At 23.3% G+C, this 20,821-nt stretch overlaps 1 protein-coding gene across 4 annotated transcripts; it reads right to left on the bottom strand.

The window, feature by feature from the left end:
* Positions 1-10,844: 10,844 nt before the first annotated feature.
* Positions 10,845-20,061, bottom strand: LOC129606281 (ADP-ribosylation factor-like protein 4A). 4 transcript variants are annotated; one of them, XM_055516536.1, is made up of 6 exons: positions 19,683-20,061; positions 19,517-19,583; positions 14,004-14,291; positions 13,710-13,927; positions 12,381-12,483; positions 10,845-12,284 (listed from the first exon to the last, which is right to left on the bottom strand). In XM_055516536.1, the coding sequence occupies exons 3-6, from the start codon at positions 14,061-14,063 to the stop codon at positions 11,517-11,519; spliced, it is 1,149 nt and encodes a 382-aa protein (XP_055372511.1). In that variant the 5' UTR covers positions 14,064-14,291; positions 19,517-19,583; positions 19,683-20,061; the 3' UTR covers positions 10,845-11,516. The 4 variants fall into 4 exon arrangements, with proteins under 4 accessions (XP_055372511.1, XP_055372494.1, XP_055372501.1 ...); XM_055516519.1 differs by having other exon boundaries at positions 19,517-20,061; XM_055516526.1 differs by having other exon boundaries at positions 19,527-20,061.
* Positions 20,062-20,821: the final 760 nt, after the last annotated feature.

The following is a 20,821-nucleotide window of genomic DNA, read 5'->3' as shown; positions in this document are numbered from 1 at the left end:
ATTGAAATGACTTATGATGAAACAACAATTATATGTTCTACAAAAGAAAATCTCTATTTCCGAATAGATTTTCGGAACTTCTATGAATGCAGAAAGCAAATGGCAAATACCATACCATATTTTTCCTTATCTCATCCTCTATATGTATGCAATATGTTAGTACATGAATAAATGTGTGTTATTTAAGGGCCTGATCGTCTATCTAGCTATTTTACTCGGCAAGTGAGAAGAAAATGAGTAACTATTATAATTTGCATAATGCAATTTTCAAGTGAGAAGAATTATTCGATATTGCGTGTCTCGTTTTTTCTCTAAAATGTTAAATGAACCATTATGCTTTATTAAGTACTACTTTTCCCAATTTAGCCATATCGATTATTAAATTTTTGCAAAAGTGTTGAGCAGAGATCAGCAAGTTTTTCTATAATTCGGTTCGAACTTAGATCTAAATACAAAGCATGTTCAGTAAATCCAAACTGCAAAATTTTTAAAAAGCATAATAGAAATAAATGTTAAGATATTATAGAATTACTCGAGTATGTTAGCAATTTGTAAAAGTAACATATTCAAATTATGCAGACATATAAGTATAAATGTGAAAAGAATTTTAAGATTTGATTTAGAATTTTTGGTACATATCTGAATTATCGAAAATAAAAATGTAATACTCGTAGTTTATGCAGTTGCTATAAGAATACTGCGCAATAATATAGCTAAATTTTACTACTACTGCGCAGTATAGATGGCAGTATAATGTTTTATTATAATTTATATATAAAATGGAAAATGACAAACTCTTACGTTAGTTAAATTAAGTTAATTTAATTTTTTTTATAATATAATTAATAATTATCTATTATATGCACAAAAACTAACATACTTTTAACACAATCATACCAAGTCACATACGAAATACATAAAAAATAGTTGAAGAACATTGTCAAATAATTTGAAATAATTTTATTGATTTTTTTGTATACTAATAACTATTTTTTAATTATTCAATATTTTCTCTATAATATTATATATATAGAAAAATAAGAGAACTACAGATCACTTGTTCGCTACAACATTTAATGCTACTTATAAAATTTGCATATTTGAGAAGAACAAATTTTAAAGTTTGTAATTAAAGTACATTCTGATGGTCAATATCAAATCGGAAAATGTACACAATTAACAACCGGGTTGTGAAAAAGGACCGTTTAATATCACAAAATTCAAAAATAGACGAGGTTTTTTCAATTTCACATTTTCTGTGAAAATAAAAATTGAGTTTAAAATTATTTTTACAATTATGTACATAGTATAGTACTTATGTATAGGTATTAGTTTATTGAATATTTAAGTGAAAAGAAAGAACGAATAGTAACTTTATTAACGGGGGGTGTTGTTGTATTAAATAACATAAATTGAGTCAACAAGTTGGCATTAAATAAAATCTGACAACGGATTAAAATTGACATTACATGAAAAAACAATATAGATGAAATTTTGATGTTCTATAGAATGTCAAATATTAAAATAAAATTATTAATTTTCATTTTAGTACAATGTTTTGATAAATGTGATTTTAAATGACGTATACTTTCAATGAAGTTTAACATTTCTAAAAAACAAAACAATAATTTCGATGATTTTAAGTTCAGAACACAAAAAAACGTATAACACTATATAAAAATTTTTGTGTCATTATGTTTATTTGAAAAAGAGTTGGCTGTAACACTATCCAATATAATTTTACGCCGATTTCAATGTAAAATATTTTTCTCGCTATAACAAGCATTATTTTATATTTTTATTGTAATCGAAGCTATAGAGTAATGGTGTTTTATGCACAAAAACATTTTAAATAGTCTTAATTCTGTGTAAATAATTTAGAAATAGTATTTCTTAAATTATGTCACTATGGGTAAATGTCACTATGCAAAAATTTAAAATTCAAGCGAAATATTAAAATAGAAAACTGAAGTTTTAGAAATACAAAATATTTTTTTAAAAATTCATAAATGTAGATTATTTTTATTGTTCTTGAAATTCTTTTTTTTTATTACTTTTTTGTATTTTTTTTTTCTTATTTAATATTTTTTTGTTTTCTTTCTCGTTTATTCTTTTATCAGATTTACATATTATATACGTATTATTTATGTACATATTATGATAACGCTTTTTTACCTTATCATGAATTAAAAATTTTCTTTAAATCGGCATTAAAAATATTTTCTTGGTATTTTTTTCTATTACATCAAATCTATAATCAAATTATATTAATTTTTTTCACAATAACATTCTTATAACCTAAAAAATTCCTAAAACCAAAAGAAAGTATTCAAAAAATCTTTATCTGATATTTCATAATGAAATAAAAAGCAAAAAATAAATAAATATAATAATAAAATGTAAAATTAAAATTAAATAAGAATAGAATAAAGTTTTATTTAAAATAACAATTATTCTTTTCATATTTTTCAGCAATTCAAAAGAAAATCACACGTTAAATTCAATTAATTATTGAGCCCCCTATTTGCATTATTTAAAAGTCGTATAACGGTTACAATACGTAAAGTAAACTACACGTTAATACATTTATTATTTACGTCATAAAAAACACATTCAAAAATTATAATCATTTTTCAAAAGTGTCTTTTCCTTTCTTTAAAGGCTGTTTTGTATTCAAATTAAAGCGATATATAAACTTGCCAAAGATTGTATTTTATTTAATATTTTTATGTTTTCCTAGCAAAAACAAATCACATGGTCACCACAACGGTTTTATAATTTAAAACCGACGTTCTCTAATTCGTTTTTGACGTTTTATATACTAATATACACAGGGTGCATAGTAAAGAATACAATATTATAGGCCTGAATGTCTATCTCGCTAAATTACTAGTACAACGTTAATAAGTAATGTACCCGCACATTAATAATATTAAATCAATGGAAATTTCTTCATACAACTGTAGAACAGATGGATGACATAATCAAAGGAACGAGATAAAGGCAGAAAAATTAAAAAATTTTTCTCCTCGAACTTGACTCGAACCAGTGACCTACCGCTTTCTAAGCAGACGCTGTACCAACTGAGCTACAAAAGTATGAAGAAATTTCCCGACGAATTATTCTTCACATTGCTTTATACTGCAATCAACATCATTACTAAGTATTGCTTACACTATCTATTTCGCTACTTTACTCACCAAACCAGAAAGTGAGTAACTATTATATATTTCGTATAATGTAATTTTCGAGAGAAAAGAATTGTTCGGTATTGTACGCCCCGTTTTTTTCTAAAATATATACAAAATTTATTCACTCGAAGTGTTATTCAAGTGAATAAATTTTATATACATTGAATTTATTCACTTAGTTTTGAAAAGTGAAACGTTCAGTCGATAATTTGAGAAAAAATGCGAAAATCTAATTCAAAAAATTAGTAATTTTATTAGAAAAGCGAAATATCCATTAGAAAACACTGCCAATTCTGATTTGAAAGTGAATAAAAAAAGAAAGATACATGATTAGGCTGTGTATTATATCTTTGTTTATCAAATCTCAACGGTTTCCGAGATACAGGAATTTTACCGAATTTTCACGAAATTTCTACTTTTTTCGCTTATAGCTTCCCTTCTGAAAAAGATAAAAGCTTCAAGTGGACATTTCTTGAAAGGGCTAATAAAAGGCTTGAAATCATTATATTACTTGATTTTGTATTTAATGTACTTTAGGAATACCAAGCAACGATATATAATATCGTACTCTCATAAACAATGATATATAATATCGCACTCTTTACTCAATCAGCCGGTATATTATAAAAGCAAAATGATATTGCCGTATAGTTCAATTTCGACACAACAAAAAATTAACATTGCAATTATGGATTAACGCAATTCTTGATTAACGCAACATTTACGAATAATCGTAATATTTCATTTGAAATTATTTAAGTTCTCTAACATTCATCGTTCATACGTTCATACAAAACATTCAGCACATATTGAAAGCAAAAACAGAATAAACATATTTATTAGAATTCAAGATTTTTTAATGAAAATTGATACGTTAACAAAGTCAAATTAACCATGCTTGGTGCTTGAATATTGGCACAGCATTTTAATTTTTTTATTTACATTTCAAAACCTTAAATTAAGAAAATATTTATAAGCTCATGGGGTTTGAAATCACTACAATTTAGAATTTTTATGGTTCTGTAGATATTTTTAGCTTTTTATCATAACTATTTTACTGTAACTCTGAGAGATGACTATTAAATATAAAAAGTATCTTAATTATTAAATATAAAATAAAATATAATATGTCTCTCATCAAGAAGTTTTCATTTTTGTTTCAGATTATATTAAATCATTTTCTATAAATATTTTAAAAAACGACCTGTAACTTTGAAAATGTAATAACACTGACTCCTCTATCATCATTGTCACAAAAAAAGTTAATAAACGGAAAAATGAGTAAAAAACAAAAATTTAATATCACCAAAGAAAAAATGAGTGAATGATAAACAGCTGCTGCATCATTCATTTTCTTTATTTTTTTAAATGGTGAGACAGGTTTTTTTGTATAAAATTACAATATACAATGACAACTATTTTAGCCAATTTATTTTTCAAATGATAGCACCAAAAGTATCATTTTTATTAAAGTGTGAGTGATAAAAACAATGATGACATAGTCCCACACTACATATATTGTTATTCAATTAAGCAATTTATACAATTACGTTAAAACAGAACTGTGCATTGAATTGTACATGCTCTATTACTGCAATTTTGAAATCAAAGAATTGGACTCATTCTGAGTATCGCATTACTAAGTGATAGTGATATTTATCGTAAAAGTACATGAATCATTTGCATGGATTGGATACTTACGAGCTTATTATCATTATCACTTGGTGATTCGATGCTCAAAAAAAGACCGAATATTTCTGGTAGAATTATATGACTAATTAAAAAAAGAGCAAACATAATAAATATTGAAAGTATGAACGATCTTTAATTTTATAATTACCATTAAAATTTTATCATTTATATTAAATTATTTAGAAATTAAGGAAATATCATTAATGTTTTTAGATTTCATATAATTTAACAATAAAAATTTATTGAGTCTTATTATAATATTTTTTCTTTTCTTTGCGTATTTCAAATTTCTTTTATTTCTCTACTACAACATGTTATTCATTATATTGTAATCATAATAGCGATTTAGCAATTTTTTTTTTATAAAATCATATAATATATAACAATATTATATAAAAACAAAAATATTACAATTGATTAAAAAATTTTTCCAAATATTTTCATAAAAACTTTTAAGATTACTAATAGAACATTTTCAAAATGTTATACCGGTTTGAAGGGTTGTCCTTTATAAGTGAAGGGTTGTCCTTTATAATAATTAATTGTGGATGTTATGCTCTTACATTTCTATTGTATTTAAGACTTAAATAATTTTTGGCCACATCAGAAACATCAAATTTAAGTTTTTAGCGGAGATAACTTTAAAAGTACTAAAAGTATTGGTTCTTCTGAAAATCTAGCATGCGTAAGCATCTTTAATTTAAGACTGAAAGGTTTTGCATATTTTTGAAAAGCTTATGGTTAGAATTACAAAGCTATGAAAGCCTTTTTTGCGTTTTGATTGACAACTACAAAAATTTATAGTTTGTTTCATAGTAATAAAAAATTTTGCAAAACTTTAGCTAATTTTTTTTTAAATGCAATTCTAGTATTAAATTGAAGTTGTTATTATTCTGTTTGTAAATAAAAGAAATGGATTTGCGGAAAAACGTTCTTGAAAATTATAACTTTGAATATCTTGCTGAAGAAAAAGAATAAGATTTCAAAAAATTTTATAAAAATTTTTGTAAGATCGTCATTCTTCATCTTATTTGATTTTACTTTTTTCCTACAAAAGCAAAATTACTTTTTGTTTTTTCTCCTCAAGATAATAAAATTTAAATTATATTGTTGAGGCAAAAAGAAATATTAATGTTCTAAGTTTCAAATTAACTTTGAAACATAAATTCTTATTTTTGCTGTAAAATATGCAAATTTTTTGTTACAGAAATATGAAACGTATAACTTCATCATAGTTATTTTAACCTCTTTCAAGCCTTGATTCAATTCCATATTATGCAGTTAAAACTTTTAATTTAAATATGATGCGTTATTAAAATTTTATTAAGGAATTCATGCATCTGCTGAATTCAGCAAATTATTTCTAAGGTGATACAAATATAAAAACATCATAAGTGCAATATAATGGAACTCAAAAATGCCCAATTGTTTAGCAATATAAATGTAAGTGTTAAATATGAAACTCTATTACAGAGAGAGAAAGAAAACCCATATTGCTCGTTTCCACATTGCAGTATTACTACAAAACTCAGTAATTACAACTCTAGTAAACTGAATTATGTATATAAACCTGTAATTTCAAAGTATCAGAATGTATTTTAATTTAATACGATCATCCTCGAACTTCATATTACACATAATTCGCGCTTCCCAAAATTTATTAACGGACTATGTTAGAAATATTTTCTTTTACATACATATCTCTTTTTGATATCTTAAAAATACAACAGTAACTAAATTCAAACTTAAAAAATTAATTGAAAAGTCAAAATTGTGGTCATAAACATTTTGAAAATGTTTTACATTAAATTTTATTTAAAAAAAACTTCTATTTTTTAATTAAATAATAAATATTATGCTAAAGATACAATATGGTAATAAAATATGAAATTTTAAATTCTCTAATAGTAAATTTATAATACAATATGATATGAAATACAAAAAAGAATCTTTTTAATACAAGAAAAAAAAATTATATTATTTATAAATATATTTTATAATATTCTAGCTAAATCACACTTTTATTTTTATTTCATTATGGAACTTCTCAAAAAAAAAAAAACAAATTTAAACATTTATTCCTTACGATCAATTTTAATTTTTTTTTTATTTCTTATTTTTTATTATTTAATTAATTTAATAAAAAAAATTTCATGACCTTTTAAATGTACAAATTGTGCTCTCAGTTTTTAACATAATTTCTGAAAAAATTTCCCTGACTTCAAAATTCTAACGATAATTAATTATGAATACATAATTTTTTTTTGGTGTATAAAAAGAAAACTCCCTTTTATTCGGAATAAAATACTTTTTATTTTTGTTAATATATTTCGTTATCAAAGCTGATTTTCTTCCCGTACATAATTTATCTTATGAGGTGTAATTCCTGAATTGTGTAGGAATACTGCAAAATTACTGCAATTTTGAAGTCAGATTAACATTTCACCAATAAACTAAATTGTAAATGCAACAAAATATTATTTTAAATATGACATTTCATACATTTTGGAAGTCATTGTGTTTATATATAAAAAAAAATATTTTCCACAAAAAGAAAAAACAACACTCATATTATTATTAAGTTAAAATAAAAACAAGAAAAAAAAAGAGAAATACATTTTTACAAAATACAATTTTCTTCTTTCTCATTGATTCAAAATCATTAAGACTTAAAAAAGAAAAAAAATAAATAAATAAATAACTAATTTTTAATTTAAAGCCTCTTTCGAAGTTTTAGAAGATGCGAGAAATTTTATTATTTAAATTTTGTTTGATTTAAATTTTAAGATATCTTCCAATATGAAAAATTTAATATTTAAAAAAATATTAATTAATTTCTATAATAATTGAAATTTTCTTTTTAATGTTAAGAACGCGCATCAATTGAAAATTTCAGTTGAAATATTCTTTATTATAATATAAGGCAAAATTAGTATGCAAAAACTAATAGCTTTCCCAATACCTTTTTTTTTATAATATGTATAATTTTTATTGAATTTTGAAACTGTTCTACAATTTATTCTTCTTTATTCTTACAGTACACGAAGTAAGATAAAATTTCAATTCCATCAATTCTAAATTTTGAATTCAAATTCATAATTGCAAAATGTCGTTAGTAAATGAATTATTAAAACCACTTAATCAGAGAATTTTATATAATTTCACATATTGAATTCTTTGCAGTTGATTTTTCCGCTTTGGGATATAATTAAAAAACCGCATATTATTTTATAATATGGACTACTCAAAAAGTTTCCGTGACATCCAAAGTGCTATAAAAAAAGTTTTACTACAGCTCAATTTTTTCAATACACTGTTTACTTTCTAACTGAGTAGTTAAAACTCGTAAGAAAGCAAACAGCGAATAAACTCGTTTCCGCAATTTTTAAGTTTGAATAAACTCGTTTCTAGCAATTTGAATAGCTACATTGTACAAATTTTTTGTTCTACAATATGGATCACAGATACAATATAGTACTACTTAAATCCAAAAACGACAATCTACTATTTGTTAAATTTATACATTAAATAGCCTTATTAAAATATTTCTTTTGAAAATTAAACCTTTTTATAAATTCCAAACCATTACTATTATTGTTATTCCTTTTGCAATACTAAAAAATTTACCAAGTTTGATAACTTAATAAAAAAAAGACTATCAAGTTTGAGTTCAAAATATTAAATTCATCAGCGGAACAAAATAAATTATAACTGTTTTCGTTAAAAAACGTATAAAATTAATTTAATATTGCAAAATTTAAAATAAGGTTAATAAAAAGCTCAGTTATTTTTTTTAATATAATTATTCTCAAAAATAAATTACAGAATGCCTATGTTATCAATCGTTGTATTTCGAATGAAATTATTTACGAATTCTAAAAAACTTCTTAAAAATTTTAAAATTTATTTATAATTCAATTTTTATTTAACTAAATTATAAAAAGGCATAATTTTACAATTTGGTTACAAATATTTATTTCATCTTTACATTAAAAATAAATGTGTAGAAAATTAATAATTCAGTACTCCATTTTAAATTATAATACTGAATACCTAAATGTTCATGAGGTCGCAGCTATAAATAATTAATTTTATTAATCATTTATTTAATATAATAAAATGTTTCATGATTAACAATATAAATTTATATATTTATGTATTTATATAATTTTACAATATAAATTTATATATTTTTTTACAAATTTATGTATTTATATATATACATAAATACATATATATAAACCGTATTTTAAAATTTTAAGCCGTTTAGGTTAATTCAACTAGTTTGCTACTACTACATCTAACGAATTTAATTGAACAACACAATAGAAATTAAAAAAAAATAAAATATTAATGATGAAAATTCTACTAAATTTCATTTGAAAATTTATTTTATCTTACACTCTTGTATAGATCCATAAAGATATTTACGTAATATATATATGTTAATGTTTTAAATTGTGACGCTTATCTCTTTTTTTTTGTTCTACTAAGGCACTGTTCTAGATTTTTTTTATTTGTTTTTCTATGAAAATATCATTAACATGCAAATTTCCTTTAATAAAGTTGCGGAATTCCATTAAATATACAATAATAATTTTTTTAATTTTAAAGATTTTAATTAAATTATAAGTTAACTTGAAAAAAAAAAAATTGATTCCGTATAATATCTCATAAATTTTGAAATTATTCCGATGATTTGTAATAAATATGTAGCGAATATTTATTTAAAAACGTCACTTAACTATACAAATACAAATTATTAAAATAAATCGAAAAATAAATTTTTTTATCAATTACGAAAAAAATGTTACGATAACTACATTAGATTACGATAAATACATTTGTAAGTATCTGAAAAGTACTATTTTCCAATTTTAAATTTACAATTAACATTTTTATACTTAATTAAAAGTATAAATAAAAATTACTGAGTTTTGTAATAAACATATTATTATCAAATTTTTGACTTTTTTATGTTTAAAAAAACCTTATAGAATTTTGTTTAAAATTCAATATACCTATATCAATTAGCCAACATTTTAAAAAGCATTCACTATTTTGTTTATTTTTTTTAAATATAACACCGTCATATAACATAATCAAATGAAAAATGTTTGTGAAGAATGTGTAAAAAAAAATAAATTTTTTTGCCCTTATTAAAATTAATGGAAGTACTTTAATATTTCGATAACTTATTAAATTTAATAAAAATTTATTTAATTTTTAGTAAAAATTAATACTTAATTTAATTTTTGTTTGATTTCTCTTTTTTTTTCTTTTTTTCTTTTTGACTGTTTTTTTAATAACAAATTATATTTATAAAAACAATAAAATATATAAAAATTGTACGTTTGAGCTACTCTTTTTAAAAATTGGTTTTAAGAATAAGCAACAAAAACAAGCATAAAATTGCAATATAAATTCGATTTAATTATTATTTGTTTTTTATTTGCGCCCACTTGATTTATAATTTATTTCTTTTACTTTATTCTAGAATCCGTCAATAAGAGGATTTTTTTTCAATAAGAATTTGAAACAATAGTATTTGAAATCCCGTTTGTTTTCTGTACATTAAGATATTTATTTTTGAATATTTTAAAAATCTTTTTTTTTCAAATTTAAGCTATTAAATTTTATTCAAAATCCTTCAACGTTGATTTGATTTTCAGAGAGGAAAAATCAATATGCATTTAAAATTAAATTTAAAGCAATTTTTTTGTTTGTAACGGAAATTGTAAGGCTTCATAATTCAACACCAAAATATAATAATTGTTTAATAAAAATTATAAAAATTTCATTTTAATTAATCTAAATTAATAAAAATTCATTTAAATTAATAAATTAACAAATAAGTTACGAATGTTATTTATAAAATATTTTCGTTATACAAATATAAAAATATTTTTTAAGTATTAATTTTAAATATAACCAATAGATAAAGATTTACAATATAACCAATAAATAAATCAATAGATAAAGATGTTAATATCTAAATTGAAAAGATTTGGCAAATTTCGAAACATAAAATTTTTCTGTAAAAAAATAATAAATTTAAATTATACATAATCTTTTAAATTTTAATTCATATGTGCACTAAATTTATTTTTAATTACATAATTGATTTTAAATTTTAAACTGCAACACATTAAAATTTACTTTTTATAGGTATGTATGTAAATCCAGCTATGTATCTATGCCCCCATAAGTTCTAATTTTTATTATTTAGCTTTTGTTCTGGGGAATAAGCTGAAATTTTTTCATTTTATTCAAAAAATTAATTTACTGATTCTTTTTTCATTATTAATATAGAAATTCATCTATTACTTATGAATTGAGTTGATTTTTTGTTTTTTTAGAGAAATATATGTATTTCGATAAAAAATTTTGACGGATTCCAAAATGTTATAAAAATATTTTTTTTTTAACTTAATTTTATAACTTTTGATTTTTTCCCAATTTTATAATTTATTTTTTAATTATATATTTTATTTAAAAAGTATAATATGTAGATACTATACACATATATATATACATAAAATATATATATATATATACATATGCAGATTGCATAGTCTTTTTTACACGCTCCTTTTTTTCTTAAAAATAAAAAAAAAAGGATTAAACTCTATTTTACCGTTTCTTTTTATTAATTTTATTCATTTTTCGTTTTTTTGTTATCATATCGTATAATGCATCTAAACCTTCTTGTAAACCTTCACCGGTGATTGCACACGCTGGTTGTATATACCATCCTTTAAAATTTTGATAATTGCTACTGCTACTGCTATTATTTATATTTGAATTCGAGCTTACTAAATTAAAATGTTTAAAATCACTTTTAGATTCTTGTGTTAATATTTGTTGTTGTTGCTGTTGTTGCAATTGTTGCTGTTGTTGATGATGATGATGTTGGTCAGTAACTGATGTTATTAAATCACTTTTTATTTCTGTTGATATTGATTTATTTAATTGATTTTTATTATTCGATGTTATTGTCGTTTTTAAATCATCTCGTTGTTGTTGGTGTTGCTGTTGTTGTTGTTTCAAAGAAGAATTTGTTTTATTTGAGCTACCAAAATTATTAGTTGATATATTACTACCACAACTACCAATTGGTGTTGTGGCTGCTGTATTAATATTTTGCGATGAATTGTTTGTTTTTATCGATGTTTGATCTGATGTTTGTTGCTGCTGTTGTTGCTGTTGTGTTTGTTGCTGTTGCGATAAACCAGATGGGTTATTCGATGATGGACTAATTGATATTGAATGTGTAAAACTATTTTGATAACCTACATATGTTGTTGACAACTCATGTAAGCTTAATAATTTTTCCAATTCTTTTGGCTCACGAGCACCAGGTAAATCTTGCTTATTCGCTAATATTAAAACTGGAACACCCTAAAAAAACAAACAATAAAATTAAATAACAAAAAAAAGGTTTTTAAATTTATACAATTGTGGCTATTACTTGTAAATGTATTTTTATTTTCATACCTGATTATCAGGACACTTTGCTGTACGCATTAACTCCATTTTAGCTTCTTCCATTCTTTCAACGTCCACTGAATCGATTACGAAAACTATACCATCCGTACATCTAAATATAATGAAATAAAATGAAAATAAAATGCTTCATATTGTATTTCAAAAGTTTTAAATTACATAGTAAGTTCCAAATTGCAACCGCTTGGAAACCGTTTTGAATACACAGAAAAAAGCTAAGAGCGTCTCGAAAAATTTTCCGATACGTTTTATAAATTTTGTTTAAGCGGTGCTGCCACTGAATATCGTTAATTGTAATCGTTCAAATTTTTCTGTTTGTTAAATTTTTAAGCATTATACAAACACCATTTTGGCAATCCAGTAAGAAACCTTTAAAGCTCAAGTTTAAAGGTTGTCTAAAAACGGTTTAAAAACTGTTTTTTTTTTTACAATATGGAAGTCATCCTTTACTTGAAATTTTAAAAAACTAAAACATTGGCAGTTCATTTGCATTATACAAACACCATTTTGGCAATCCAGTAAGAAACCTTTAAAGCTCAAGTTTAAAGGTTGTCTAAAAACGGTTTAAAAACTGTTTTTTTTTTTACAATATGGAAGTCATCCTTTACTTGAAATTTTAAAAAACTAAAACATTGGCAGTTCATTTAACATAAATATATACAACAAATAAATCAAGTGGACCACGTTTTCCTTAAGTTTTGAATATTATTCTCTCAAATATTAAAAATTAAGCGCACCTATTTTGCTGTTATATATGATATATGTGGCTTCGTATGCAGTTACAACGTTATAAGAACAATATTTTTAAGTACAGAAAAAATCGGATACTTAGTGCATAAATTGGAACCAAACATTTTTTAAGCAGTAACAAAAATTGATTTAATTTAAGATCTAAAAAACTAAGCAAACAATTACTAATTTAAGCTCTAAAAAATAAAGTCACATTCAAAAAGAATTCATAAAAACAATTCGTTTGATAGAAATGATTCGATAATATACTGATGAAAATATAATACTCGCTATATAACATAGTAATAAAGGCTATTTCGATACTCTATCACAAAGCTATTAAATCAATAGAACGTAATGTCTCCAAAATTAGAGACACGGTATGCGATGAACTAAGCATAAAAGAATAGATATTTCACAGGACCCTTTTCTAAACCCTCTTATATACCTATTATACATCAAAATGCACAATTTATTTTAAACTGTTATGAGTATTCATACGGGTAAACAAAGGTCTGAAAACTTTTTACTACTCGTTGAACTACAATGAACTATACATTTTTCGGTTTACGGAAAAAAAATATATCTTACCTTGTATAACTACGCCATAATGGACGAAGCTTTTCTTGTCCACCAACATCCCATACCAAAAATTGTACGCCCTTTGCTTTACCCACAGTACCACGAATTTTTTCACAATTAAAACCAATTGTTGGTACTGTATTTAAATATTGATCAAATTTAAGTCTATACAATGCTGTTGTTTTACCAGCTGAATCTAATCCCAGCATTACAATATGTAATGTTCCCTATAATATAATATATATTAAACAATAAAAAATATATTAAACATACGTACATATAATATGTAACAATAAAAAATACCTGTGTCGATGGTAATGAATCCAATATGTTCCCACCGTTTTTACCCATTGTTGCGCCCATATTGTAAATTTAATTAATTTTTATAATATTTTCTCCTTATGATTTTTTTATATTATAATTAAAAAATTGTATATAAAATTAAAACCAAATAAATTGAATAAGAGCATTGATAAAACATTTTTTTGAAGTAAAATTATTTACAATTATGCATTAACAACAAAAAAAGGAGAAATAACATTGAGTAATCCAAGTTTCAAAAATATCGTAAAATTTAAGATTTATTCTTTCCTAAAAATGAAAAAAAAAATATTATTACATTTTGAATTTATCTTCTGTATTATATAACTTCAATTACTTATGCCTTCCATATTGTATTTATAGCAGATAAATAAAAGCACACTAATTTTCCTACTGTGATGCAGAAGTGGTAAAGTCGTTGTCAACTAACTTTATTTGAAAGCATATATTTTATTACACTGCATAAAAGACTTAACAATGATATCATCTATTTCTGGCCACGGAATTAACTTCATAGAAATTCTTTACTACTGCTCCAACGCTAAATTGTCTTTATCGTTAAAAATGACAGAGAAGGTGCATATGTTCGAACATGATAAGGTGAAATGGGGTTAACTCTCCTACAAAACTACACAACCATCTATCGAAATTTTAAGAGCTTTAATAACTTCTGTATTAGAAGACCTAATAAACTGAAACCGGAATCATTGCACGTCTCGGTGGCGGCTTCAATTACATTGGGTTTGAGTGGGTGATGAACATAGGGATCAACATCCCTCAAAAAATTTCCGTCCTTAACAAATACAGAGGATTTAATGTGGGAACGATTATCAGAAAAAATACTAAAGTTCAAACTTGACTGCCACCATTTATAACCCAAAACAATAAAGTTATTAAGTTATTTTTATTGCTAAAAATAAAGTTACATACTATGTACGACTTATTTATTACTGTATATGTTTTTATTACTATAAAATAAAAAAACAAAACAAAAATTTTTTAGATGCATTCATTCATTGTATTTCTATTAGAAATTTTTCAAAAAATTTTAATCATATTTTTCGCTTGATATTAATTTTTTTTTATTAATTCGTTGTTTCAAGAACATACTTATAAAATTCCTTGCACGTGAAGAACGAGAATTTTTCATTCCATATTTTTCAACGTGAGGCGATGTCTCTCATCTAAACGTGTGAAACAATACTGTAAATAAATCTTTCGGACATTGTATTTGAAAAGTCTCTAATACTGACATACGACGCAACGAATTCAACTTTGACGTGAGATATTTTATGTGTAGGGCACAATAATCTATCGTGGTCCCGATTTTTTGAATAATTTAGATAATTAAGAATAATGTTTTTTATAAAATTATTTAATCAAAATATATTTTAATTTATGATTTTTCGATAAAAAATGAAAAGAAAAAAAATGTTCCTAACATTGACCTATGCGCAAATGTTTGTGTCTATTCCTGACAGTTTGTGTTCCTAATACTGACAATGTAATTTCATATGCTGTAATCTATATACTATAAATGAATAATGGTTTAAAATGTTACAATGATAATATTTAATAAAAATGGAATAATAATTTAGATTTTTACGGATATTTCATATTTTAAAAAAAAATTAAAATTGGATAAAATTACAATTCAAACAAAAAAAAAACCTATTTTATATTAAATTAAAGGGAAATTCAAATGACTTGAACTTGTTATTACTAAAGATTGTTACTTTCACAAGTAGTTTTAATATGCAACAATGAATAAAAATTTTTAAAAAAATATTTATAAAAATCCAATTTGAAATTACATCATTTTTTATAAAGTATGATAAGTAACATTTACTACAAATGTATTCTTACAAATAATACTTAAAATATGATGTATCATTTCACAAGAATTTATAAGAGATCATATGGATTGTCTTGTGTCCATTCAAAAACTGTTGGATATTTAACTGCTTTCTGTTTTAACAACGACTATTTACATATATATGCTACGTAATGAGAGCAAACCTTTTTTAATTTTTATATACTGACATAATTTTGTACATAATACTGATCTTTTTTAGAACTTGTTACTAACAACAGCTTTTAAAGCTAAAATAACTGCAATGAACGTAACTGACATGAATACTTAGTGTCAGAATTTGGACATTAGAAAGAAAATTCAAGTACAATTTTGATTAAATAAATAATAAGACAAAAATTTAAATGTTTTAAATATGACGACATATAAAAAAATACAGATTTTTGACGTATTACTGACATTTATCAGTAGTTATAGAAGCACACGTCAGTAATAGAAACAGGGTCGAAATTTAAGGATTCCTAATACTGGCAGAAATAAATTTTAAAAATTCTTATTTCTTTAACGAATACCTTATAAAATAAGTAAAAAATAATCAAAATATTTCAAAACAAAATTAGAAAAATTAAGCAAAAAATATTAGAAATTTTCACTGCAACCCACTTTTGCTATGTCAATAGAAACAAAATTGATTTATGCTCAATTTTTTGCAGTTATATATATATATCTTTATACAACATATATATATATATTTTATAAAGATATTTATATATGTTGTATAAAGAAAATCTCTTAATAATTAAGAAAAACCTCGTATAGTCAGCATTAGACGCTTATCTTTAGCAAAAATAAATTGCAACAATTTTTTTCACATTTGGGACATTCAAGTGATATTAAAATTTCTAAAACAAATACGCACATCTATAGTTTGATAGGGAAAAAATACGTACTTTTGCATATATACATATTTCAAAATTCCAAAAAAAAAAAATTCGTAAATCTAGAGTTTAATGACAAAAAATGTATACTTTAAGTATTTTTATACTTATGCTAGATTTTCTTTAACTTTCTTAACTTATAAACTTTTATAAACTTTATAAAGTTTTTGCATGCAAACTGTCTGGGATAATACTTTTTGAACAAAAATGAGAGAAAATGATGACGTTTTCATTTTCTCAATGTTTAAAGTTCAAGTTTTGTAAAGTAAAATTTAGTGTTCTAAAAACTTTTCAAATCTTATAGCTGTCGAAACATATGTTTTCCTTAATTATAGCCGAAGGTTTTATTTTAAAAAAAAATTATCATCAACAATAACTTTTTTTCAAAACTTTTCCATCAAAAATAAAATAAAATAACCAAAATAGCAAATGGTTTTTTCTAACTTTCAAACATTTATAATCCAAAACCAAAATTTTTGGTTCTATAAAATATAATAAAATTCTAAAAAATATATTTTTTTACGTTTGATAAATACTTTGAAATTTGACGTTTATCGCATATCTATAAAGTTTTTAAAAGTTTTCTGTCTGGTTTATTTTTTCTTTAAATCAGATTTTCTTTTTCTTTTTGAGAGAAATTTCATGATTGTTTCTCTTTTTAAGATTTTTGCAGGTTTTATCCCAGGCAGACCTACTATCGTACCTGACAACCCTAAAAATTGCAGTATAATAATAATCTCATGTTGTTATAATTACTACGAATCCAATGTACAGGATATTTTTCGACATTCATACAAGTAAAGTTTAAAGATTGCTAATCTGCTACAAGGTCTTCTGTTAAAGATTTAAAATGTTACATAAGAATATCTATCGAAATTTTCTTTCATCTAAGAATCTTAAAATTTTATTAAAAATATCTCACTACTATCTGTATATGTAAGTACAGATTACTTTACATACTTAGCCAATCAAAAAATTACCATATCATGGTATAGTTGTTTTAGTTCTAGCAATTTAATAATATCTGCTTTAGTAATATACACTAAAAGCTAGTAAAAATTATATTAAAAACATTAAAAAATAAAAGCACAAGTACCTATACATGCAATCAATTAAAAAAAAACAATTTGTATACGTAAATTTTATTTTGGGAAATCGATTCGACTAAATTTTTTTAAAACAAGCAAGTAGAATAACCCGCCCTCCTCCCCCCCTTCCTCCCGCTAGAAAGAAAATTAATATTAAGGTAGGTAGGTACCTACTTAATTTAGACAAAATAGCCTACCTACATAAAAATCCAAACTGAATTTGTGGGTTACCTACATTTTTAAAACTAGAAACCCATCTTACTGAAAAAAAGTCTATCTTTCTAAAAGTACGTATATAAGTCTAAGTTTCACGAAGTCTTACTCAAAAAAAAAAAAATAAAAAGCAAGAAATTTGATTTAATTTTTATATCGAATAACATAAGTAAGTACATAATAATTTACACATTAAGTAAATACCTACAAATTTAGTTGTTTTATGTTTAGAGAACATACCTATTACAAGAAATTATACATAATATATGTATGTATGTATATTTTTCTATGCCATAATTATATAATTACATCCAATACATGCAATATAAAAATTATAATGAATTATAATTTCATTTATAATTTTCTTAAACCAAAAAATAAATCACAATTCTTTTTTATTTAATCATTTATTTAATCTAAAATCTAAGAGCCTCAAACTTTTACAATTTTTCTCAAAGAGCTCCAGTTAGTTTTACAATTATGACACAAAAACAACAACATGTTGGTTGGTAAGTACAATTTAATAATCTAGTTTTAAGTAGATAAACTTACTACACATACTTAGTTTATTTAGGTATCTATCTAGTTATCTCATCCAGGTCACTATACAAGAATCGACAAGGGTTTCTTTTTCATTGAGATAATTATTAGAAATGTTAATATATGTATGTAACAAAATTACACGTTACATCCCTTAATATGTTTAATATGTATGTACACACACCTAATTTTTTCATAAAATTTTAAGATTTAAAATTATTGTTAATAATTTTCAAGAAATTAAGCAACTTAATATTGTAAGAAGTAATTAGACCATAAAATAAAATATATAATGAATTAATTGAAATTAAATGGGGTGGGCAGTAATTTAAGGGAAATATTGGAAGATCATTTATGTACACATTATATGTATTTGTTTGCTTTTCTTATTTCTTGTGTCCATTTTCCGATATTGCTACCTAAACAAGTTTTTTTGCAATTATTCAATTTTATCGAAATTTCCAATATAATGGGCAATCATCTTATATTAAGTAAATATATGTAAATTTGTATGTACATATAACCGCGTACTTAATACTTTTTGGAAATCAACCACTATCTAGCAAAATTTGTGAGGTTTTTTTTTTTGTTGCAAAAAATTTACTTTAACAAAAATTAAGGCTAATATTCAAAACATTAAAATTTTTTTTGTATGTTGTTTTTGTTTTCTTCCTTTATATTTTCTTGCAAAAATTATTTATGGAGTCTTTAAAACACATATAAGTATACATATGTGAAATATGGTATATCTATTTGAATTATGTATACATTTGCATAATAACCGTATATATTTTTTTGGGGTAATAAGGGTATAAAATAATTTTATTTTAATTTATTTTTGTTTGTTTTTCTTGATACACAATATGGAAGCTGGGGTTATTTGGATTAAACTTCGTTCGTTACCTTGTTTTACCTTGTATTTTAAATTTAAACACTATACAATTTTATAATTGGTCTCTGATTTCTCCCCCTATAAATTAAAAATTTTATCTCGAGAAATTTTCCAACAAAATTGCACAGGTTTTGTTTTTTTTTATTTTGTTTTTACATATAATTTTCTCTTCCTTACTTTAATGCAGACACCATCAAAATCTTAATTAATAATAATTTTTAAATTTATATTGTATAAAATTTTCTTCTTCACATATTTTTTTTTTTCTTTTTAAATTTTATTACATTTTTCATAAATTTTTTGCACAATGTGGAAACAATATAACAAATTAATTATATTAATATAGGTATATTTGCAAAAAAAAAATAGAAAATAAAATAAACAAAATTTTTGCGTTTAAAGAGAATTTTTTAATTTTAAATCTTCTTATTTTTAGTTTTTTTTTATTATTTTATTATTTTTGTGTTTTTCGTTTTATTTTTTTTTTAATTAAAACAACACAAATACACCTCGCAACAAATATAACATTTTTCTCTATTTTTCTCTATTTTTTTTATTTTGTCTGTCGTTTTTATTCTTCTCTTTTCTTAAATAGTATATTATTAATATTTCGTATTCTTTCTTTCTCTTTCAATATAAAAATCAAATAATTTCTTTAGTGTTGCCATATACATATAAAATTTTGAAAAATACATTGTCATTTCTACTTCATCACTAACATAAGCTGCACAAAGCTATCATATCATTTTGTGTACCAAATCTATATTGAAAACAGAGCAAGAGGGATTTTCCGCAATGAAATATTAAAATTCATATATACATACTCTACATATATATGAATTTTAACATATTTTATGTATAGTAAATTAAAATTTATATATACGTTTATATGGCGGATCCAGTACTTGACATGTTATTTAAATGTGCGTATACTCGTATAATACGCAGATTAAAATAATACTATTTAAAATCGACTTGAGTTTGATATTACATGACAAGTATTAAATCTTTTAATCCAAGTATATGCAGTCGATTTTCAAATCAAGCTAATAATTTAATCGGATCGACTTGGCTTGACGAAATCTGCTTATAAAGTCGATAATAGAATACACATATGTAAATGGGATCTATTTTAATCGTTGTTCTTCATCAATTTAGTTCTGTTTTTACATCTAAATAGACGGTTTGTAAAAAAATTATCAAGTTTTCAAATCCAAGCGTGCTAGAAATAAAAACAAACCTTTTTGTTTGGTTTTTGACGTTTTTTACAATCATAATTTTATAAAAAAAAAAATATGATTGTAAAAAACTGATTG

This window comes from Condylostylus longicornis, unplaced genomic scaffold (genome assembly GCF_029603195.1).
Source record: "Condylostylus longicornis isolate FDR11 unplaced genomic scaffold, ASM2960319v2 ptg000003l, whole genome shotgun sequence".
Classification (NCBI taxonomy): Eukaryota; Metazoa; Arthropoda; class Insecta; order Diptera; family Dolichopodidae; genus Condylostylus; species Condylostylus longicornis.
Note: the sequence above shows the minus strand (reverse complement) of the source record. Positions and strands in the feature narration are given on the sequence as shown.

Coding starts and splice junctions, on each gene's coding strand:
- LOC129606281 (XM_055516519.1), bottom strand. CDS start 14,063: ATGGGCGCAACAATGGGTAAAAACGGTGGGAACATATTGGATTCATTA. Junction 13,928..14,003: donor ATTCATTACCATCGACACAG/GTATTTTTTATT, acceptor ATTATATTATAG/GGAACATTACATATTGTAAT. Junction 12,484..13,709: donor TTATGGCGTAGTTATACAAG/GTAAGATATATT, acceptor CATTATATTTAG/ATGTACGGATGGTATAGTTT.